The sequence below is a fragment of the Myotis davidii genome, unplaced genomic scaffold, assembly GCF_000327345.1.
Source record: "Myotis davidii unplaced genomic scaffold, ASM32734v1 scaffold600, whole genome shotgun sequence".
Lineage (NCBI taxonomy): Eukaryota > Metazoa > Chordata > Mammalia > Chiroptera > Vespertilionidae > Myotis > Myotis davidii.
In genome coordinates, this window is record NW_006291976.1 from 525,552 (window position 1) to 550,674 (window position 25,123).

The 25,123-nt window shown below is 38.7% G+C and overlaps 1 protein-coding gene across 1 annotated transcript in view; it reads left to right on the forward strand.

Annotated features, from left to right (window-relative positions):
- Positions 1-25,123, forward strand: part of GUCY1A2 (guanylate cyclase 1, soluble, alpha 2) — a 237,160-nt gene that overhangs the window by 36,683 nt on the left and 175,354 nt on the right. The window contains exon 5 of the mRNA XM_006765341.1: positions 19,706-20,421. Within this exon, the coding sequence (XP_006765404.1) occupies positions 19,706-20,421 (716 nt within the window). The remainder of the gene's footprint in view (positions 1-19,705; positions 20,422-25,123) is intronic.

The window sequence follows — 25,123 nt, forward strand, 5'->3', positions numbered from 1 at the left end:
CCCTGTGTTCCTGAGAAGCATCTACGGTACCAGTCTATAGAGTGTGTTTTCTTTAGTGAATTCCCGGTATGTTTACCGGTAATAAACTTGCACTGTTTTATGTATATGTTTGATTACATACAGCCTTGTGACAGTTTTCCTGCATGTCATAAGCATTTGAATATAAATTAAAATGTTAACATCAAATCTGATATTGTTTTACCTTTTATTTGGTGTGTGGAAGGTGTGCGGAAGAGGGGGTAGTCTTATACGGCGAGTATATAACAAACTCTGTATTTTGAGTGGAAATGTTAGGGGGTCGTCTTATATGCCCAGTCGTCTTATACGCCGGCAAATACGGTATTACTATTTTATTAATTCTTGCATGCCTCAGGCTTTCTCTTGTGTTCTATATGCAGAATGTGTCTGGGTGTGGTATGACAGACATAGCCTATGAGATATTAACACATACAAATAGTGGCTGTACCTGAGATGCTAGCTTCAGCAATTCCTAGAGTGGCCTCACCATGAAACAGGTGGTTATGCATTCAGTTCCTACATGTGCCATTGATACATTTTTCCCCACACAGTATTAAATTGCTGCCCTACCCAGCTCAACATAATTTATCTATCATCTATCTATCTATCTATCTATCTATCTATCTATCATCTATCTATCTATCATCTATCTATCTATCTATCTATCTGTCTATCTATCAATCATCTATCTAATGTAGATATCTATGATCAAAGGAGCTGGGTGTGAAAAATGTGAATAAGCATGATAAATAAATCAAATAGGAGACTAGAAAATAAGAGCTTGAAGTGTACTCTCTAGTGATGGGAATAAATACCGACATCTATTTGCCCAAGTTAGAACACATACACAAGAGACTGAAAGCCAGACATAACCACATCTCACATTATCTCCTCTTAGCTGAATCAGATCTCCTATAGCTCTACTGCTTTCTTGTTTCCTTCCAAATCATAATTTGTCCTAAATCACACGCACTCTCTGTCTACTTTCTAATGTACCCATATTTTTTTAAATATCTCTATAAAATTGTTCTTTAGAGCTGCCTTTAATGCATTTTGAGTTAGTTCTTTGAAAACATAAGATGAGAAGATAGAGGAGAACATGGAGCTATTTCCAGGAACGTTAAAGAATGTCCTGTGATGAGAGCAGGTGGATTTGTTCAAGTCATCACAGAGCATATAATAGAATGAGCTGACTAAAGCTGTAGGATGAGGGCTTGCCTTGATGGAAGGAGGGAGAACTCTGTGATCACTAGAGGTAGTCAGCACTGGAAGAGCAAGCTTCAGTTCCTCAGCTCAGATGGTGTGTAAGCAGAGGGTGGATGACTGCTGATGAGGCCACTCTGGTTTCAGGGAAGTGGAGCTGAGTTACCAGTGAAGTTCCAGTGTGTTTGTGGACTTCATGTCTTAACATGTGAAATGCGTTTCTCTCTTTAATAAACGTACAGTCACTTGCTGTCATCCTCCAGAAGTATAAAAGTATTCAGACTAATGCTTGTGAATATTGTAAATGCCATCAGATGCTACTGAAATACCTACATCATGGATGCTTGATGTTGCACTCATTTCTGTCACACATGAAGTCTGATGCTATTTGGCTAACGAAACACATACAGGGATGGGCAAAAGTAGGTTTACAGTTGTTTGTATGAAAAAATACATGATTATTAGAATAGCTTTATTAACTCAAAAGAGTGTCACAATGGCACAGTGGTACTCACAACTGTAAACCTACTTTTACCTACACCTATATTTCAGGTCTTTGGCCAAGTATTTATTACCTAATGCAATAGGAAAGTCTTACAAAATTTCAGATTTCCATCGTTTTAATTTCCTTACCACAGCACAATTTTTATTCCAAAATCTAATCCTCTGTACAAATTGGATAGAAGCATAGCTCCTAAGACTGGGGTGGAGCAGTTGAGGAGTGGGAATCACAATTCAGCCACTATAAAAAGCGCAACAATTAAAGAGTCATTAGCAGTGATTAACAGCTCTGAGTAAACCCTGAGGATTCATCCTTGTGGAAATTATGCTCTCCCACAGCCCCTTCTGTGGCCTCCAATTTGAGTAGGACTGGTCATCAACAGCAGAGGCCAGAATCCATTTGTTTATTTGCATAGTCATTCCCTCCCCTCCCCTCTTATCTATCCGGTAAAAGACTGACAAAAGGTGCATGTAAGAGAAATGCTGAGCGCACATCTCTGCAGGGAGACTGAAAGCCCCTGAGCCACTGCCATATTTTCACACTGTGGCAGATTGCATTTCAGAAGCAGGGGCCAGGTGTGGGCACGGGGCTGAGGCTGGTGCACCTGCAGCTCCTCTTTGTAATTAGCTCATATCTGTGCGTTCTTTGAGCCTGCACCGCACTGCTGTTGGGCTGTTGGCTTAGTGTCTTCCATAGCAACTTGCCAGGGTGCTGAGGAAGGAAGGCTGGGCAGTGTGATCAGCTCTTAGTCACCTGACGGGTGGCCAGCTTCTGACAGCAAGCACAGCACAGAGCCCTGATCAAGCTGCCTGATTATACATCTGCTACTTGAGTCTGTCCATTTCCCCCCCTGTTATTCCCTTTTTTAAATTGAATTTATTGGAGTGACATTGGTTAATAAAATTATATAGGTTTCAGTTGTACACTCTCTGTATATTGCATTCTGTGTTCACCACCCTAAGTCAACTCTCCTTCCATCACCATTTACCCCTTATACCCTTTTCTACCACCCCCACCTCCCTTCCCCTCTGGTCATCACATTGTCTGAGGTTTTTTCTTTTTTGCTGAATCCCTTTACCTTTTTAAAAAAAATATGTTTTTATTGATTTCAGAAAGGAGGGGAGAGGAAGAGAGAGAGAGAGAGAAACATCAGTGATGAGAGAGAATCATGGATCGGCTGCCTCCTGCATGCTCCACACTGGGGATCGAGGCTGCAACCCATGCATGTGCCCTGACCGAGAATCCAACCATGACCTCCTGGTTCATAGGTTGATGCTCAACTCCTGATCCTCGCTGGCCGGGCAATCCTTTTACCTTTTTAACCCAGCCCATACCACACTCCCCTCTTACAGCTATCAGTCTGTTCTCTATCTCTGAGTCTGTTTCTATTTTGTTTGTTGGTTTATTTTGTTCATTAGATTCCACATATGAATTATAGATGTATTTTTATTGATTTCAGAGATGAAGGGAAAGGGAGAGAGAGAGATAGAAACATCAATGATGGGAATCATTGATTGGCTGCCTCCTGCACTCCCCTCCTGGGGGTTGAGCCTGTAACCCAGCATGTGCTCTTGACCAGAATCAAACCTGGGACCCTTCAGTCTGCAGGCTGATGCTCTATCCACTGAGCTAAACCAGCTAGGGCTGTACCACAGCTTTTTTATACACTCATCTACTGCGGGCACTTGAATTGCTTCCCAATCTTGGCTATTGTAAATAACTCTGCTATGAACATAGGGGTACACATATTCTCTCGAATTAGTGTTTCAGGTTTCTTCAGATATCCCCCGACATGGAATCACTGGGTCACAAGGCAGTTAAATTTTTAATTTATTGAGGAAACTCCATACTGCTTTTAATAGTGGCTGCACCAATCTGCATTCCCACCAACAGTGCACTAGGGTTCCCTTTTCTCCACATCCTCACTACCACTTTGTTGATTTATTGTTGATAGCCTTTCTGAGAGGTACGAGGTGATATCTTATTGTGGTTTTATTTTGCATTTCTCTGATGATTAGTGGACATTGAGCATCTTTTAATACACACACACACACACACACACACACACACACACAAACACACTATTGGCCATCTGAATGTCCTGTTTGGAGGAGTGTCAGTTTAGGTTCTTTGCCCATTTTTTAAATTGTATTGTTTGTGTTTTGGTATTGAGTTGTACAACTTGTTTGTTTGTTTTTTAATAAATTTTGAATATTAACCCCTTATTAGATGTGTCAGTGAATATGTTCTCCCATTCAGTGGGTTGTCTTTTCATTTTGTTGATGGTTTCCTTTGCTGTGCAAAAACTTTTTAGTTTGATGCAGTCCCATTTGTTTATTTTTCTTTTGTTTCCCTTGCCCGAGGAGATATGTCAGAAATAATATTGCTATGAGAAATGTCTGAGATTTTACTGCCTATGTTTTCTTATAGTATTTTTATGGTTTTGAGTCTAACATTTAAGCCTCTAATCCATTTTGAGTTTATTTTTGTGTATGGTATAAGCAGGTGGCCTAGATTCATTATTTTTTTTTTTTTTGCATGAATCTGTTCAATTCTTCAACACGGTTTATTGAAGAGACTATCTTGACTCCATTGTATGCTCTTGCCTCCTTTGTTAGATATTAATTGACCTTAAAGGTGTGGCTTATTTCTGGGCTTTCTATTCTGTTACATGATCTATGTCTGTTTTTATGCCACTGTCATGATGACTGTGGCCTGTGGTACAGTTTGATGTGATTTCTTTAGATTGCTGTGGCTATTTGGAGTCTTGTGGTTCAGTATAAATTGTTGGACTATTTGTTCTACTTCTGTGAAATATGACATTGCTATCTTGATAGGAATTGCACTGAATCTATAGATTTCTTTGGGCAGTATGGACATTTGAAATATGTTAACACATTGTGCACCAGTAGTGTTATTGCTGGCTTTACCCAGTGGCCAGATAAATTTCTATTGAACGAGTACAAAAAACGTTTTATGAAGTATCATACTTTAAGAAGATATTAGCCTGTAAGAACATGTAATAAAAAACTTCATAATGCAGTGGGTATTTAATTGTAAGGCGTGCCTTTAACATTTATGGAAAACACTGTAATATGAAAACACGAGAATGCTTGTGACCCGTCCACAATGTGTTGTCTTCCTATCCATGCACATGATACAGGCTTCCACTTATTTGTATTTTCTCCAGTTTCTTTCATCAGCATCTTATAATTTTTCGGAATATGGGTCTTTTACATCTTTGGCTAAATTTATTCCTAGGAGTTTTATTTTTTTGACGTAATTGTAAATGGGATTATTTTCTTAGTTTCCCTTTCTGAGAGTTCATTATTGGTGTATAAAAACGCAACTGATTTCTGGGTATTTATTTTGTATCCTGCTACTTTACTGAATTCATTTATCAGTTTTAGTAGTTTTTTTTGATGGAATCTTTAGGGTTCTCAAGTCTCTTTATTTCTTAGTCCTCACATCTGGCTATTTGTTGTCAAAGAAACAAGAACTCATCAAATACTTAGCATTCACACCTACTAAATGTTATTTAGCACAATTTTCTCTGCATATATAAAAAGCTCTACCAGCAAGTACTGAAGTGTACAAAAACCAGCAATGGAAAACCTACACATATCCATACTATGTGAGTATATATATCTACTCTATATATATTATATAATTATATCATATGGTCCTATTTTATATATATATAAATACATAAACATATGTTCAGACACACAGCTGTATTCATTTGTTCATTCATTAATTGATTTATTATTTTATCTATTCATTCAAAAAATTCACTGTGTCAGGTATTAGGGTGACAAATTGTGGTCTTCGTTTAGCTTCTCAAGTGTACCATGTTAGCTTCTCTTTCAAGACCTTCGCATAATGTTGCTTTGGTCTGGAATGGTTTCCTTTCCGCGCCTGTCTCCTGGCTGCCTAGTTGACTTTTACTTATCTTTCAGATGTGTCACTTTTTAAAAGGAAACCCTTTGATATAGTAGATTACATAAGACGCCTATTACATGCTCTCATAGCATTCTCCTCCTTATCATCACACTTGCCATCATGTGTTTTCTGGAACAGTTGTGGGATTATGTGTACATTTACTAGATTTTCTGTCTTTCACCTGCCTCAGGAAGGGTGAGACCATGTCTGTTCTGATCACTACAGTGTGTCCAGTGCTCACACAGAGACTGATGCAGAGCAGGTGTTCTCATGTTTTTAAAAATAGAGAAATGACTAAGTGGTGGACTTCCGTCTTCAAAGAGGTTACGTCTGTTTGAGTGGGTGAAGAAGCCAGAGGCTCTTGTCTGATAAATGCTAAGGTGGAAGTAATCAGAAAATGCTTTGAAAGCCAAAAGAGCAGAGGCATCTATCTCTGTCTTGGAGTGTCAAGGAATGATCTGCATGATGAGTCTAAGCAGATAATTAGCTAAGTGGGGTAGGTGGGAGAACAGAATTCCACTAAAAATCAAAAACAAACACAAAACTAGTATGTACAGAAGCCTGTAAGTGAGAGAGGTAGTGGAGCATGTTCAGAAAACTCCAAGTGGTTCATCATGGCTTGTGCAGAGATGTGACTTGGGGAAACTGGGAGAGATGAGAGGGGCCCACAAGTAAACGGTGTATCAAGCTCTGCTAAATGTTAGCACAGTTTTGGGCCTTTTTCTTAGGGCAAAAATGTCCTCATTAGAGGACATTAAGCAGAGGACTTTTTATGATAGGATTTATGATTTTGAATGGGTGTGTAGAGAATGTATTGCGGAGAGATTGGAACGAAGATTAATTAGTTAGGAGGCTTTTGAAATGATTCTAGACCAGGGGTCGGCAAACTCATTAGTCAACAGAGCCTAATATCAAAGGTACAATTATTGAAATTTCTTTTGAGAGCCAAATTTTTTAAACTTAAACTATATAGGTAGGTAAATTGTTATTAACTTAGGGTACTCCTAAGGCTTAGGAAGAGCCACACTCAAGGGGCCAAAGAGCCGCATGTGGCTCGCGAGCCACAGTTTGCCGACCACGGTTCTAGACTATTGATCATAATGGCCTAAAACAACAAAGTGGTATTTGGGATAGAGAGAATAGCGGAATGTCACGGGAGTGCATCACACACACACACACATTTTTACTAAAATAAAATTATATTCTGTATATTGTTCTGACAGTTTTAACTTAATTATATATCATAAAAAATCAAATATACCTTTATGTCTTTTATTTGCCAGTCTTGGTTCAAGCATACATATACTCTCCTAGATTTTTCTAGAATATTTATTGTTCAGTTTTTTTACATTTTAAGCTTTTAATTGATCTGGAATTTTGTTGTTGTTGTGAGATGGGATTTAATTTTACTGTTTTCCAGATAGTTAGTTAGTACCACTTATTAAATAAACCATTCTTCCTCCATTGAATTAAAATACAATTTTGTGATATATTAAAACTTATATGCACAAATTTACTTCTGAATTTACTTGTTCTCTACTATGACTCAATAATCTTTGTTCACATGGAAATAAAAATTTTAACTATATTATGCTATATTTATTGTAATATCTGGTTCTTCCCTAGTAGTCTTCCTAATCAAACATTTGGGGATATTGTAGGCATTTATTCTTCCATGCAAATTTAAAATTACTGTATTGATAATACTTGTTGAGACTATTAGTTTTGGTAGAATTGACGTTTTTACTAGAGGCCTGGTGCACAAAATTCCTGTACTGTGCGGGGAGGGAGTCCCTCAGCCTGGCCTGTGCCCTCTCGCTGTCCGGGACCCCTCGGGGGATGTCCACCTGCCGGCTTAGACCCACTCCCCAGGGGATCGGGCCTAAGCCGGCACTTAGACATCCCTCCTGCAGTCCAGGACCCCTCGCTCTTTACTGCCTGCCTGCAGTGGATGTGGGAGAGGCTCCTGCCACTGCGGCTGTGCTCACCAGCTGTGAGTCCTGCTTCTGGCTGAGTGTGTGTGTGTGGTGGGGGAGGAGAGCTGCTCAACCAGAAGCTGGGCTTGCTGCTCCTTAGCCCTGGCCCCACTCCCCTTCCCACTGGTGGGGGATGCTGATCAGAGGCGGGGCCAACCAGGGAAGGGGCCATGGGAGGTTGTGGTGTCTTGGTTGTGCCCTGTCCCACCTCTGAGGAGGCGCTGAGACCGTGCCGCCCCCTTTCCCTTTGCCTCTGCAGAAAGGGCAGCGCTGGGACCATGCCTGTATGCCGCTGCCTCCCCTGCCAATTCTGCAGAAGGGGCAATGCCAGGACTGAAACTGGGCCCATGCCGCCCCTTCTCCTGCGGCCTCTGCAGAAAGGGGGGTGACAGGACTGCCATGGCTGGCCCTTACCCCCGCCCACTGGTCATCTGCTGTCCAGTCTAATTAGCATATTATCTCTTTATTATATAGGATGATGTAAGGTCTTTGCATCTTAAAATATGGGATTCTGTATATGGAATATTTTAAGATGCAATAAAATATGGAAATATGTTCACTCTTTGTTTTCTGTGTTAAGATTTAATAGTTTCCCTAACCCTAACCCTGACCCTACCCTAACCCTAACCCTAACCCTAATTTAAGTATTATGCCTTACGTATTAAATGTTTTGCTATGATTTTAAAGCTTTTATTGCTATGTTGAATAGAATATTTTCCCATTTCTATCTCTCGATCTTTACTGCTAATATAAAAAAAAGCTATTGAATCTACCTATATTTATTTCATATTAAACTATATACTACATTTTCTGATCAATTCTAGTAGCTTTTTTTCTATAAAATATATCTTTAAATGTTTTGATCAAAAAACAGCAAAGCAATAAAATAGATATTATAAACATTTTAATCAATCACACTCAAAAGCAAAGCAAGAGTCTTAAAATTAAAAGACTTTCTAGGTTTTCTAGGTGTATAGTATTTTATTTTCATATCTTATAGCATTTGCTAGACTCTTCATCTAACTTCCCGTGTTATAGGTGAAAGAAACAATTTTGTAAAATATTATTTTGAAAATTACTTGTTTTTTTCCAACTGAAAATATTTTCTTCTTTAAGACTAGGTAATTTCTATCTCTGTAGCTTAGTAATTTAACCAGATGTATCTAGATATGTGTGTGTGTGTGTGTGTGTGTACATGTTTACCAATCCTGGCTGGAACTGGTGCCCTTTCCTCCAGCAGATTCAAGATTTTCTACATTTCGGGGGAAATTCTCTCTGTTAATGGTTTATTTATCATTATTTCTCCATTGATTCCGATTTCTCATTCTAGGTCATGCCGGTTTTAGAGATTGTACTTTTTCATGAGTTGTCCTACTACGTCTGTTTGTAGTTAACAGGAAGATTACAGAAAAATATCTGTAATTCCAGGGAATACCTACTATTTTATAAGTAAGGCACAGGATATGCTTTGCTATTTGCACTGAATGTTGGAGTGTATTTTTCTGATGCTATGCCTTTTAGTTTAGATGTAATTCTTGGGTGAATAAAAGTATTCCACAGTACTCAGGGCTTGGCTTCATCTCCATTATGCCGTTTCTCACTGTTGAAATTATATACTGTGTATATTTTAAAGCATACCTTAGCATATCTTCAAAATATACAGACTGTAAACTTAATCATTACAAATATTTTTGTGCCTGAAGCACTTCACTATGCTTTTAATAATACTTATTCCTTTGGGTATTAAAAAATTAATCTTAAATATATTAGAGGGTTTTCCCTATTACTATGCTTAGCAAATTCATTGTTAGATCAAAACTATTAAAATCCTATCTGTTTTTGTATCTGAATATGTATCTGTTATCTTAAGCATCTAACCAAATTTTAAAAACTATAAAGGACAATCAATTTTAGTTCACGTACATTTAGAAATAGATATATGACATATGCTCTCTTCTTCTTTGGAGTGAGACAGAGATGCCTCAAATGCAGCCATGGGAGGGAAAATGTATGCTCTAATATAGTACAAAATCCCTGTTTAACCCTTTATAGATTATGAACAAAATTGATGAGGATTTTTATTTTCACTATTATCCTAAAACTATTACTTATTGTACTATAAAGTACTCTGAAACTACAAGGTTTTACCTCACCTCCCCTCTCCAAGATTCAAATGAGACTGTATTGACACTTAAGATTCAGAACAGCTTCCTTTAAAATTACAATTTGGTTAGTGGAATTTCTTTTTAACCTGTTCCCTTTGTATTTTATATAAATACTAGAGGCCCGGTGCACAAAAATTTGTGCACTTGGGGGGCAGGGCATTCCCTAAGCCCAGCCTATGCCCTCTTGCAGTCTGGGACCCCTCGGAGGATGTCCACCTGCTGGCTTAGGCCCGCTCCCTGGGGGATCAGGCCTATGCTAGCAGTCAGACATCCCTCTGGCAGCCCGGCAGCCCTCAGAGAATGCCCACTTACCACCAGGGAGCAGACCTAAACTGCAGTTGGACATCCTTAGTGCTGCTGAGGAGGCAGGAGAGGCTCCTGCCACCACCACTGTGCTGGCAGCCAGGAGACAGCTCCCTGTGGGAGTGCACTGACCACCAGGATTGGATGAGAGAGAAACATCGATCAGCTGCCTCTTGCACATCTCCCACTGGGGATGTGCCCGCAACCCAGGTACATGCCCTTGACCGGAATCGAACCTGGGACCTTTCAGTCCGCAGGCTGACGCTCTATCCACTGAGCCAAACCGGTTTCGGCTATTTATTTATTCTTAAATCTCCTCTGGGAGGCAGAGACCAACTTCATACATTTCTTTGCAGACTGACATGACAATAGAATAATACATCAAAAGTAGTTGGCAAATGCCTAAAATGTTTCTTGACAAATCCTGTATGCTGCCACTTATATGTGGAATCTGAAAAAACAAAGTCATAGGAACAGAGAATAGAGTAGTGTTTATCAGGGGCTGGGTAGCTGGGGGCATATTGGGAGATGTTGGTCGAAGGCTACAAACTTCTAGTCAGAAGATGAAGAAGTTCTGGGGATCTAAGGCATGGCACTGTGATTATAGTTAACAATAATGTATCATACACTTGAAAGTTAAGAGAGATAAGAGAGTATATTTTAAATGTTCTCACTACAAAAACGAGATGGTAATTATGTGAGGTGATGAAGGTGTTTGCTAACAGAGTGGTGATATCACTTTGCAATATATGAATATCACATTAACACATTAAAGTCACATAGTGTTACATGTCAATCATATCCCCATAAAGGTGGAAAAAATAATTGTTTCTCTAACAAGATAACCATCTCCTTAAAATATTGAAATCTCTTCACAGGTTGAACTTGAGATATAGTTACATTACTTAGATATTAGGTGGATGATGCTTAAGTAATTAAAAAATAATTATGAAGTGTCTGCAGAAGTGAGTAGTTGGTAGGTATTCAGCTCCTTGGTTGAAGTTTAAGCAACTTGCAGGTACAGCTCTTTCTTTGCTATTTTCCCATGTTAGTGGAGACTGATGCCCTTGTTGGATGATAAGTATGATCTCTGGACCAAAAAAGACACTAATTTGCCTCTTTTATTAATAGATCTCCTCTAGAGGATCCAGGACCCCAGATAGCACTATATCTTTGGTGCCATATTCCTCTATATTCACTTAGTTCTCAATGAAGTCAGTATTTCCATTTCCGGTCATTCTGGTCTTTCTGGTCGTTTGGTTGTAACAGTCTCTTAGGCTTTTATATATAGAGCTGCATGTTCTTTCCTTGATGGCCTTTGAACAACCACTTTTTCTTCAAGTTTCCCCTCAAATATTATTTCCCTGAGGAAAGAGTCAGATATTGTTTTTATTTAAACTCCTTACTGAAGGACATGTTTTTTATTGATGAGAGAGGGAGAGAGAAAGATTGATGTGAGAGAGAAACATCTATCAGTTGACACCCATAAATGCCCTGACTGGGGATTGATCCCGCAACCTGGGTATGTGTCCTGACAGATTGAACCTGCCATCTTTCTGTGTACAGGACGATGCTCCAAACAACTGAGCTACACTGGCCAGGGCCAGACATTCTTTTGATATCAGTTCATAGGTATTCAAGTGTGACACTGTTATAGTCCAATCACATTGTAATTTAATTATCTGTAGGGGCCCATGTGAGAAAAGAATGCGTTTAGTATCTTTGTATCCTTAGATGTGGCACAACTGTAGCTTTAAAGACTTGATTTTAGTTATCCAACAAATACTTGGATGAATGTTTAGTTTCTATGAATGAAGTCTTACTCTCCATCTGCCAGGCATTATGCTGATGACAGGTATGCCTACATCAATGGGATAAGGTCATTGAGCTCAAGAAGTGCCCAGTGGGAAGTCAGATGGATAGCAGATGAGGGACAACGGTTTCATGTCATGAATGAACAGACTGTTTCATTTACAGTTGAAGTATATCAGCAGTTAGGCTATTCATTTTTTTAAGAGGTAGATTAACAGTAACTTAAAATTCTGACTTCTAACTTACTTGTTAATGAAAGCAGTTTTCTTATAAGTTTGTCTCTTGAGGAAGTGTTTTCTAATAGACCTAAATGTCAAGTTGTCACAGTGTCTTGTGAAAGGAGGTGCGCACTGTCTATATGTTTCAAGTGATATACTGTACGTAGGGGGTTTGCATTAGTCGTAGGTGGAACCTTGGGAGTGAGAACTGCACTAGTTGTCTGAGATGAACTACTTTCTCTGTACTTTCTACATTTTGAGATAAAATGGAAGTCTTGGCTACCGATTCATAACATATTTGCAAAAGTTGAAGGATCATTCCCTAGTTTTAATTTTTTAAATTCTAAGAATTTTTCCTTTTCTGATCTTCTACAGTTTAACAATTGTAAGATCAAAAAGTATTAGTTAACTGAATATTGTGGTTTATATAGAATTACCAAGTATAGCATTTGAGTGTAATATTAAGCATAATTCAGTTTCTCTTTATTGATACAAGTCACTTTTACATTCTAGCAGGCCTTGGTGTTATGTGAGAACTAGCAATTCTTGCACCATAAAGTCTAGAAATGCTGTTTAAGGCAGCAGGATTTTAATTGAGAATGCTGGACTCACAGAGTAATTTTTGTTGCCTCAGGAGAATTGACTTTTTATTTTTCTGGAAGATCTTTTGGGATTTTTGTTATTGGAAGTAGAACATAAGCACATAAGCTTATTGTATTATATTTGTACCTGTGTTCTTTATTTAACCATGAAAGCGCTTTTAATGTTATGAAAAATGCAAGCTAGAAGAAACTATAATTTTCTTTTCTGTGTATAAAGACCCTAAGCCCTTAAGATACAACTCTTCAAAATGTAGAAGCAATCCATGGACTATTTCCTGTGGCACATGAAATTTTGTAGTTCAGCAAATATAGTCAGGTTGTAAGAAATTTTATTTATTTTGAGTTTAGTTTTTAAAAAATTTATTTTATTGTTATTTTATTGCACAGTTCCCCCATTCTTCCCCCTTTGCCTCCCCTCTACCCATCCCCCACCCAATCCCAGGCCTTCACTTGTCTAGTGTTTGTGTGTATGGGCTATGACTAATTTATACTTCTTAATCTCTTCTCCTTTTTCAACCATCCACACCACCACCCCTCCCATATGGCAACCATCAAAATATTCTCTATAGCCCTAACTGATTTGGCTCAGTGGATAGAGCGTCGGCCTGCAGACTCAAGGGTCCCAGATTCAATTCCGGTCAAGAGCATGTACCTTGGTTGCGGGCACATACCCAGTAGGGAGTGTTCAGGAGGCAGCTGATCGATGTTTCTCTCTCATCGATGTTTCTAGCTCTCGATCCCTCTCCCTTCCTCTCTGTAAAAAATCAATAAAATATATTTTTTAAAAAAAACTGTGGGTTAAAAAGGAAATCAAATGTATATTCATACTGATTCTAGAATTTAATCTAATCGATGTTTCTCTCATCGATGTTTCTAGCTCTCGATCCCTCTCCCTTCCTCTCTGTAAAAAAATCAATATTTATTTTTTAAAAAATGTTCTCTATATCTATGAGTCTGTTTCTGTTCTGCTTGTTCACTTATTTTGATTTTTAGTTTTAATTGTTGATAGATATGTATTTATGGCCTTTTTATTCATCTTATTCTTTTTTAAATTATTTTTAAAGTATATTTTTATTGATTTCAGAGAGAAGGGAGAGGGAGAGAGAGATAGAAACATCAGTGATGAGAGAGCATCATTGATTAGCTGCCTCCTGCATGCCTCCTACTGGGGACCAAGCCTGCAACCTGGGCATGTGCTCTGACTGGGAATCGAACCATGACCTTCCTGTTCATAGGTCAACGCTCAACCACTCAGCTATGCCGGCTGGGCTATTTTTCTTATTCTTGATCTTATATTTTTTTCTTCTTTTTAAAGTCTATTTAATATTTTATGTAATACTGGTTTGGTGGTGATGAAGTCCTTTAACTTTTTCTTGTCTTGGAAGTTCTATATCTGACCTTCAATTCTAAATGATAGCTTTGCTGATTAGAATTATCTTGGTTGTAGGCCCATGCTTTTCATCACTTTGAATATTTCTTGCCACTCCCTTCTGGCCTGAAAAATTTCTGTTGAGAAATCAACTGACAGTCATATGGCACTCCTTTGCAGGTAGCTAAATGCTTTCCCCTCCTGCTTTTAAGATTCTCTCTTTGTCTTTAACCTTTGGCATTTTAATTATGATGTGTTTTGGTGTAGGCCTCTTTGGGTTTGCCTTGTTTGGAATTCTCTGTGATTTCTGGACTTGTATGTATATTTCTTTCACCAGGTTATGGAAGTTTTATGTCATTATTTTTTCAAATGGGTGTTCAGTTTCTCTTCTTTTTTTTTTAAATATATTTTATTGATTTTTTACAGAGAGGAAGGGAGAGAGATAGAGATTTAGAAACATCGATGAGAGAGAAACATCGATTAGCTGCCTCCTGCACACTCCCCACTGGGGATTTGCCCGCAACCCAGGTACATGCCCTTGACCGGAATCGAACCTGGGACCTTTCAGTCCGCAGGCCGACGCTCTATCCACTGAGCCAAACCGTTTTCGGCAAGGTGTTCAGTTTCTTGATCCCTTTCTTCTCTTTCTGGTGTGAATGTTGGTTCACTTGAAGTTGACCCAAAGGCTCCTTACGCTGTCTTCATATTTTTGGGTTCTTTGTGCTTTTTGCTATTCTGATCGGGTGTTTTCTGCCTCCTTATATTCCAAAGTCTCGATTTGATTCTCAGTGTCCTACACTTTTGAATCCCTGTAAATTATTCTTTATTTCAGTTAGTGTATTTTTCATTTCTGATTGGTCCTTTTTTATGTTGTTGGTGTTCCAAGTTCCTTGAAGTTCTCAGTAAGTTCCTTGAGCATCTGTATAACCATTGTTTTAAACTCTTTATCTGGTAGTTGTCTTGCATCCACTTCATGTATTTCTTTTTCTAGAGATTTAATTTTTAAAAAAATATATTTTATTGATTTTTTTACAGAGAGGAAGGGAGAGAGATAGAGAACTAGAAACATCGATGAGAGAGAAACATCGATCAGCTGCCTCCTGCACATCTCCCACTGGGGATGTGCCCGCAACTCAGGTACATGCCCTTGACCGGAATCGAACCTGGGACCTTTCAGTCCGCAGGCCGACGCTCTATCCACTGAGCCAAACCGGTTTCGGCGAGATTTCTTATATTCTCTTATTTGTGACATGTTTCTTTGTCTCTGCATTTTGGCTGTTTCCCTGTGTTTGCTTCTATGTATTAGGTAGCTCTTCTATGTCTCCTGGTCTTGGTAGAGTGGCCATGTGTAGTAGGTGTCTTGTAGGGTCCAGTGGCTCAACCTCCCTAGTCACCTAGTTGGGCACTCCAGGTGTACTCCTATGTGAGCTTTGTGCACTGTCCTATTGTAGTTGACCCTTGGTTGATATTGGCATCAGTGGGAGGGATTGACCCCCAGGCCAATTAATTATGGGGATTGGCTGAGATTGCAGTGGAAGCGCTGCTGTGCAGGAGCTGATCCTATGGAGCAGGACTTGCTTCAGTGGGGCTTTGGTACTCACTGAGTCTGCCTTTTGAGTGTGTCACTCGTGGGGGTGGTAGGGTTGTGATCCTGCTTGGTCAAAGCTGACCACCAGGTGCCTTGGTTCTGGAGCCTTCCTTTGCCCTGTCCAGGGCCACCAGCATAAGGTACAAAGAAATCTGCAGATGGCTGCTACTTATATTGGGCTTGGAGGTGCCCAGGAGAGACCAAGCTACGGACCAAGGTGGGCTGCTGCTAGTGCTGGGCCTAGGGCATGCCGAGGCCAGCTGCTGCTTGTTTGAGAGATTTTAGTAAAGTCCAAGCATGAAACAAGAGAGGCCAGTTGTATAGAAGAGCTACTGGAAATGGCTTGGATGAGCCTGCAAGTAGGGAGGAGTGGGGTCTCAGGAAATCACCAAGGTGGGGCAAAAGTGTCAGCCAGGTTCATGGATATTCAGATATAGTGCCCTGCCTGTCAGCTCAGTGGTAGGGATGGCTCAGCAAAGAAACAATGGCCTCTGCCGTCACTTCTCTCTGGGAGAAAGCTCCCTCTCCAGCTCTCACTCTGATTTCAAGCAAGTTAGTTCCTCCCCAAATATGCCAGGTTCCTTTCAAGCTGTCACCCCAGTGCTGCAGGTCAGAGGGAGTATGTCTGAGTAAGGCCCTTTAAGAGGGAATTACCTGAGGCCTGCAGCCTCTGTGTCACTCAGTCACAATCCCTGCTGGTTTTTATGGCCAGAAGTTGTGGGGATTTCTCTTCTCTGTACTGAACCCCTTGGCTGGATGGCTTGGTGTGGGGCTGTGACCCCTCACTCCTTAGGGAAACCCCACAGCCAAGATATCCCTCTTGATTTTAAACTACCACATGAGGGTGTGGGACCAACTGGGTTGAGATTCTCCCCCTGCATCTCTGCCCCTCCTACCAGTCTTGATGTGCTTCTTTTTTAATTCCCTATTTGTAGGACTTCCATTCAGCTAGACTTCAGGTGGTTCTGAATGATAGTTGTTCTGTATATTTCAATTGTAATTTTGATGTAGTTGTGGGAATTGGTGATTACCATGTTTACCTACACTGCCATCTTGACCAGAACTCCCGAATTTATTTTTCTTTTTAATTTTTAAAAATTGATTTGAGAGAGAGAGATGTGAGAGGGAAACAAACATAGATTGGCTACCTCCTGCATGCACCCCGACCAGGGATTGAATCTGCAACCTGGGTGTGTGCTCTGACCTGCAATAGAACTGCGATGCTCAACCACTGAACAATGCTGGCTGGGCCATAATTAAAAATTTTAATAGTGGCAAAGAACATTATTGTTGAAGGGACATAAATTTAATTGGTATTAGAATTTTTTAGTGATGGTGATGTAAAGATTTGGCATAGGAAGAAGTTTTAGTGAAGGAATTTTCAGGCAGATAGTAATCAAATCAGGAGAGTGAGGTTTTATAAGCCAAGAGAGAAGGGGGATTTATGAGGAAGAGATGATCAGTAGAATCAAATTAAAGGAAAAACAACAAGGTTAACTAAGAAAAGGACAAAACAGTATGTACTAGTTTAAGTAATTATGATGGTAGTTTCAATGGAGGAGTTGGATCAGGAGCCAAACTGCAGTGCATATCATCTGTCTTGTTTTCTCCCACACTGGCTAACTGGACAGATAAATATTATTCTTATCAATTTTGGCTGGTATTATTGTTAGTGATTGCAACATATGCTGAAGGGCAATCTTGTAAAGTGACCATGTTACATGCGTGGTGACTGATGTTCATATTGAATAGGTGACTTTCTCTGCTGGCTTTGAACATCAATTCCATGAAACGAAAATTAATGTGAAATGCTTCTTAATAAAGGAACTCTTTTTCAATTAGATTTTGACTTCTTTTAATTTCACATTGATTGTAAGAACTTCTTTGTGAAACTGGCCACTTAGTTGGCTACCAAAGTTTTAGACTATAGAAAGCTCTCAAAAAAAATATTTGATGTTTTTTTTTTTACTCTATTTGTTAACTAATAATGTTGACTGTGTTATTGCCTCACTCCTCAAAGCATGGTAGGTGGGGACAACAAACCAAGCTGTAGATAGTTTATTCTGCTCTGCTCTCTAGCAGGGCACTACTAAAGTATTGTCTAATTTCCAGGACCTTTTTACACAATGGAGTAGACTAGGCAAGGTAATATTAATACACTAGCGGCCCCAGGCACGAGATTCATGTACAGGTAAACATAAATATATGTTTACTGGGCCATGAGTAGACAATGGGATACAGAGAGGTCTTTGGTCTCTAAGCCCTATCACACCTAACTTATACTCTTTGTAGTTATCTCTGGTGAAAGCTCTTTCTAGACTAGGCTGTTTATCTAAATTCTCTTAGGCAGTTAAGGGGGAGGTAAAAAGCCCTTCCTGAGTCTTTTGTTTCTTAAAAAGAATCAGCCTAAAATAAACTCATGACGAAGAGACATATTTTGGGGTGGTAAATTCCTGTTTCCCAACACAGTCAAAATTAAAGGAGAAGCCATAGAGTGAGTCTAATAGAAGCTTTCTTCGTGTAAAAAAATATTTTTATTGATTTTTAGAGACAGAGGAAGGGAGAGGGAGAGAGAAAGAGAAACATCGATGTGAGAGTGCAACATCAATTGGCTACCTTCTGCACTCCCCCTACTGGGGATCAAGCCCACCACAGGGCATCTGGCCTGACTAGGAATTGAACCAGCAACCTTTTGATACACAAGGCCCAACCAACTGAGCCACACTGGACAGGGCAAAGCTTTCTTTAGCATACAGATTCAACTCTTTTATATGTATTCCTCTTTGGACCATAAATTCCCTCCTTACTTTGCCTCAGATCATCCTGAAGGGTGAATCTAGTTGATCACATGTGCCTCTGTTTCTAATTACTACATAATACATTGTGTGTGCGTGTGTGTGTATGAATTTTTCATTATAATTGCATTACTATGAGGTAGAGTTCTTTTTTTCCATAGCATCTAGGAATAAATATGAACTTAGAAAACTTAACAAAGACCTTTAACTCTATCTGCTCAGATTTCTACTCCACTCCTGGCTGTTCTTACCTTTGTTACAGGTGAAAGAATGCAAACCATTTCACAGTTCTGCCATTTTAAATTTCTTGTTTTTTCTCTCCCTGGGGACCTATAGGACTTCCCCAGAGACTGCTAACTTAAGTCCTCTATTTTCCCTAGATAACCTGACACATTTCCTCATATACCACAGATGCCATTTCTGGTTGATATTTACCACTTAACAAATGAATTTTGATAAGTAAGATGGCATATTGGATGGACATAATATAGAGCCAATCTTATAGTTATCTTTATAAAGATCCTTTAACAATGAGGGAAATCATTAAGGAAAAGGTATTATTTGTGCTAATTACAGCAAATGGAGGAGGGGGTTGAAAAGAAAAGTTAGATTAGCAGCAAAATTAAAAAGTTATTGCTCCATTTTGCTCCATGCGCTATGGGAGGAATGAATAGGTGAAACAGAGAGAATTTTCAGGGCAGGGAAACTACTCTGGATGAGACTTTAATGGTGGACACATGTCATTACACATTTGTCATAACCCAAGGAATACAATACCAAGAGTGAACTCTAATGTAAATTCTGGACTTTGGGTGATAATGTGGTATCATTGTAGGTTCATTGATTGTAATGCATGTGCTGCTGCAGTGCACTATGTTGATAGTGGAAGGGGGGCTTGTGTGTAGAGGAGGAGAGGGGCATATAGAAAGTATCCTTACATTCTGCTCAATTTTGCTTTGAACTTAAAACTATTCTAAAAAATAAAGTCTGTTAAAAACTTACAAAATAGTCTGTGCTCATTAACATTTTAAAACCATCCACAAGATGAAATGTACTTTCTCTGACTCAAGATGAATGAGTTAACCTATTTGGGAGATTTGTCTACCTTTCATGTTTCACTCTCTAGCTATGCCATTTAATAAGTATTTAAAAGCTTTAAATTTAGTTGTTTATATTATTCTTCACTAACATTTGCTTCCCATTTACCTCTAGGATTGAAGTTCGAGGAAATTCAAGAAAGATTTGGTGAGGAGTTCTTTAATACATGCTTTGATGAGAACGAGAGAGTCCTTCGAGCTGTCGGTGGCACGTTGCAGGACTTCTTTAATGGCTTCGATGCTTTGTTGGAACACATTAGAACTTCTTTTGGAAAACAGGCCACTCTGGAGTCACCATCATTCCTATGCAAAGAGCTCCCTGAAGGTGCTCTCATGCTCCACTACTTCCACCCTCACCAGATTGTGGGCTTTGCGATGCTGGGGATGATTAAGGCCGCAGGAAAGAAGATCTATCGGCTGGATGTGGAAGTGGAACAGGTGGCAAATGAGTTATGCTCTGATGGCTCAAACCCAGGCAACTGTAGCTGTCTCACTTTTCTTATCAAAGAATGTGAAAATGCTACTATCTCGAAGAACCTTCCACAGGGAACCTCCCAAGTTCCCGAGGACCTCAGAATTAGCATCAACACCTTCTGCAGAGCCTTTCCTTTCCACTTGATGTTTGACCCCCACATGGCAGTCCTCCAGCTGGGGGAAGGCCTGCGGAAGCAGCTTCGATGCGACACTCACAAAGTGCTCAAGTTCGAGGACTGCTTCGAGATCGTTTCTCCGAAGGTGACTGCTACCTTCGAAAGGGTTCTGCTGCGACTGTCCACCCCATTTGTGATTAGGACCAAGCCCGAGGCTTCTGGCACGGAAAATAAAGACAAGGTAAGTGGCCGTGAGCTTGAGATGGGTGATGGGAACTAGAAGAGTGCATAATTATTTCAGTAAATTACATGCTGGCTGTACTTGTAATTATTTAGGCAAGAGAGCTTAAAGTGCCATTTAGAAAATTACTGGTCCCTGAATGTATGTAATAAGATTTGGCCCTATTCCCAGCCATTTTGCATAGTGTTTGCCTCTTCCATTAATTTATTTCAGCATATAAAAAGAAGACATTTATTAATATGAGTCATAGTAATTATAAAAATAAGGTTCACTAAAAATCTGGTATTGTAAACCCATGAATATATCCACTGATTGAAGACAAATTATGAGAGAAAAGGTAACCCTGGTTTCAGCATTGTGGGACTTGCTTGCCTTATCCTTAAATAAATATGTCAGGAATTAGCTACACTTTGAATATATTCTGTTCTAAATTTCATAATCTAGGAACATCTGGTTTACATTCTAGTTTTGTCTTAACATGCAGAATAATGTATTTTCTAAAAGTTGGAAATGAAGCAACTATCTCAGAGTTTCAATTAAATTTTAATATTGAAATAAAGACTCATTTCCTTGAATAGTGGACCTAGGAATGTTTATTGTGAATATTTTTGAAACCCTTTTGGGAACATCTGGATTATAAATTATAAATAAATATGAAAAAACAACAGAAGTACATCTTAAGTAGTTGAGTGTAAACAAATCTATTCCCTCAGGTAAATTTTATTTTTAGAAAACAATCAACATTAAAATAAATAATAAGTTATAAAGAAAAATTAGCTATGACTTTTAAATTTGGTAATGTAATTTCAGTAATTAAAAGGAAAACTAGTGCTAATTATCAGAGTAGACATTTGAATGTACATTTAGTTTTCAATAGAGATTTTTTTCAATATTTTGTATCAAGATAAATAAAGATGTGTTCGGCTTGTTCCCAATCATTTTGGGAAAGCTGTTGGCTTTCAGAAATGAATTGGTTTCTCTGGGCCAAAAGAAGAGTTGCAGAAACAATTAAAAACTTAGTGAATGAATAATCTACACATATTCTAGAGTGCCTGCAATAAAAAAGGAAATAGTTTCCTAAAGGCAGAGTCAGATATTTTTGAGGATTTTAAACAACATTAGCTTCATAACTGATTCATTTTTATAATTTTGAAAATCAATGGGAAATTTTTAAACAAAACATTAGAAAATGATGGAAGGATGCACAACCATTTAGTACAGGGGTCCTCAAACTATGGCCCGCCGGCCACATGCGGCCCGCCGAAAACATTTATCCGGCCCACCGGGTGTTTTTGCCGCCGCTGCCTGTCCTGCTTAGCAGCCAACTCATCCCAGGCCCACAGTGCGCACGTGTGGAATGTCTGAGTGACAGTGAACTGGCCCCCTGTTTAAAAAGTTTGAGGACCTCTGATTTAGTATAACTGAATCAGGTGATTTAGGAAAAACCATCCAGTCGTATTTTCATCATATACGTTCAGAGACTAGAAAACATCTAAGGAAAGCCTGAAGATTCCATTTTAGTACATTTTTGGATATTTTAGTCTGAATGAACTATATTATTCCTATTTGATTACACATGATGTTTTAAATAATATTTTTCACATGTGCAAAATATCCTATCTAATAAAGAGGTAATATGCAAACTGACCATCACTCCAGCACACAGGCAAGAGGTTGTGAGCCAGCAGTCCTGGATTGTGAGAGGGATGTCTGACTGCCCGTTTAGGCTCGATCTCACCTAGTGGGATCAGGCCTAAAACTGGCAGTCAGACATCCCTTAAGGGGTCTCAGATTGGAGAGGATTCAGTCTGGGCTGAGGGACACCCCACCCCCATGCACGAATTTGTGCACCGGGCCTCTAGTATATTCAATAATTGCTATCCATTTTGAAGCTCTTTAGATTGGAAGATAGTTGTTAAATGTGTATTTTTATCCCTATTTGTAGCTGTGTTAAAACCGGAATTATTATAGCTTTGTACCATAGGGAATATTAAAGCTGTTGGTTCTGTCTTAAAGAAGTACAATATTTGGCTAGGAGGATTTGCAGCATCTTTGGCCTTTAGAATGGAAGTTAATATTTTTGAAATGAGCCTACAGTAGAATGTATTATTACCAATGTTAATTGCTTTATATTTTTTGGTAGACTTGAGAAAAATTAATTCAATTTAAAGTTACTGCTTCAGATTCCCCCCACCATTCATAATTCATCTGGCTGGTATTTCTATTTAATTTGTATACCAGGGTAAGAAATAGACATAATGAAATGATGACTCAAATGTCAAGGCCCCCTGCCAGTTCCAATAATAAGTGACTGTGCTTATTGAGAAGATGCAATTATAATTTAAACATGTTAGTGGCAGTTTAAAAATAAAGCAATAGGCAGGATTTTCAGTGAGAATAAGAATAACAGTCTAGCTATCCTATATTAGCATTTCTGCTTTTTACCTGGGTTTACCAGGATGGATTATTTGTGAGGCTATAGCTAGCCCAAATGGGAACCATAGTTAATAAAGTTGTGACACGGAGTCTTAACTAGATAGATAACATTTTTACATTATTATGTTGCCAAATTCCAAATTTGTAGTTACTTAAACCATAGAAAGAAGAAAGAAAAATCAGGGTTAAAAATTATGATTCTGTTGACCTTGATATTCACTATTTTCCCCATAATAGCTCCATGTTATTTCATGTTTCTAATTCTTTAGTGGGCTTTGATAATAAAGTGCTTTTAAAAAATAATTTAGGATATTTATTTCTTACTCTAACAGTGAAGACTTTTATAGTAATTTAAATATTTTGGCTATTCATTTTAATACCTATGAGCTACCACCCCTGTTGTCAAAAAACAACAACAAAACAAACCAACAAAAACATGAAGTCAAATGACAGTAAATCATTTGCAAATTGAACAATAATGCTTTAGCTAAACCATGATCTTTGTCATTTTGTGTTGTCAGTCCGTGGTTAATTGTGAGGGGTGGAGCATACTTGTGAGCAATTTGATGAGATACTGATGAAACAGAAAATCATCATTGCAGTTTTAAAGAGTTATAAAGACATAAGGGTTGGTTACCAAGAAGCAAGAATGTCACTGACAGGCAACTGATGGCAGTAATTGTGGCCAGGTTTTAATTAAACAGAATTTTGAGGTAGAATGAACTCTTCCAGATGGCTTGAACAAGCTTTGATTTCCATTTTATTTTTTTTCCCTCTACATCTTCTCTAAGTGATCATCCATGCCTCACATATTCTTCTTTCTCAATTTTATTTTTTCCCACATGGCATTCGTATGTTTTTGTTTTTCTTTAAGTTCAACTTCCTTTTCCCCCCCATCATCTTCTCTTATCAGATGTCAGGCATTAAATATGAATCAATTGGTTAATTATTTTATTATTTAAAAAATTTTGTTAAGTTTCACCCGAGGATATTTTTTCCATTGATTTTTAGAGAGAGAAGAAGGGAGAGAGGAAGAGAAAGAGAAGGAAACATCAATGTGAGATGGACACATCAATTGGTTGCCTCCTGAACCTGCCTGACCAGGGCCTGGGTCCAACTTACACCCCAGGAATGTGCCTTTGACTAGGAATCGAACCACTGATCCTTCAGTGTGCAGGCCCACACTCTAACCACTGAGATAAACCAGCCAGGGAAGTTAATTATTTTAAAAAACAGATTCAGCATTGGGAATTAAGGCTGAATTGGGAATCCATGTTATTGTGCTGTGTATCTTTCAGGTCATTCTAATCTAATATTGTTCTGAGAATTTGGAAGTGTATCACATAGGTCTTTTGAGGCATTGTAGCAGTTTAAGAAGAAATTTTTGCAGTCCAATATGCAGTTTAGATATTAACATTTGGCCATATAAACCTAACTCATTGACATTGACTCCAAAGCGGGGTTTTTTTTTTGTATGTAAGAGACTGCGTTTGTAGTAGGACTATTACAAATTAGTGGAATGGCACATAGTCTCCCTCTCTGTATTGTGGGTCGTGAGGTGTGGGGCCAGTGGCCACAGACTGAGAGAGAGGTATCTCTGACAATCATGATTTTAGTAAGTCTCATAATCTCTGAGCCTCAAATTTATTCATTTGGAAATTAAGGAACCTAGACTAATAATTCATATTTTTACTCATTAGAAGTCATTCTTAGCAATATATAAATTTATATGAATTCAGTTGGTCATGAAGCTTTCTATCATTCCTGTAATTCAACGAATTCAGGTGCATTTTTAGAGAGGCAGAGGGGAATCTGACTCTTCAACCATAGAGAGCTCATTCTGTTCTCAAGGCTAAGTTAAAATAATTCCCTGGCAGCTTATGCTGTCAAATAACTCAGAAAGTTATTTGTGAGGATTAAATGACACACTCCATGTAAAGTTCTTATTAAATCTTCAGCTCTAGGTGAAGTGTTAAATAAATGTTCATTATTTTCACTTCTACCATGATTAGCATTACTGTTTCTTTCTACTTGTATCATTCCTCCAATCCAGTTTCATTTCTTGCCACTGGAAGTGGTCAGCATGTTTAATAATTTTAGAGAAATAACAAGCATACCTAACATCTTCACAAAATATGACTTGGGCCCTGCTTCTTGTCTTTTTTAAAAATTGATTTGAGATAGAGAGGGAGAGGTAGAGAGAGAGAGAGTTGTTGTTCCACTTACATATGCGTTCATTAGTTGCTTCTCATCTGTGCTCTGACCA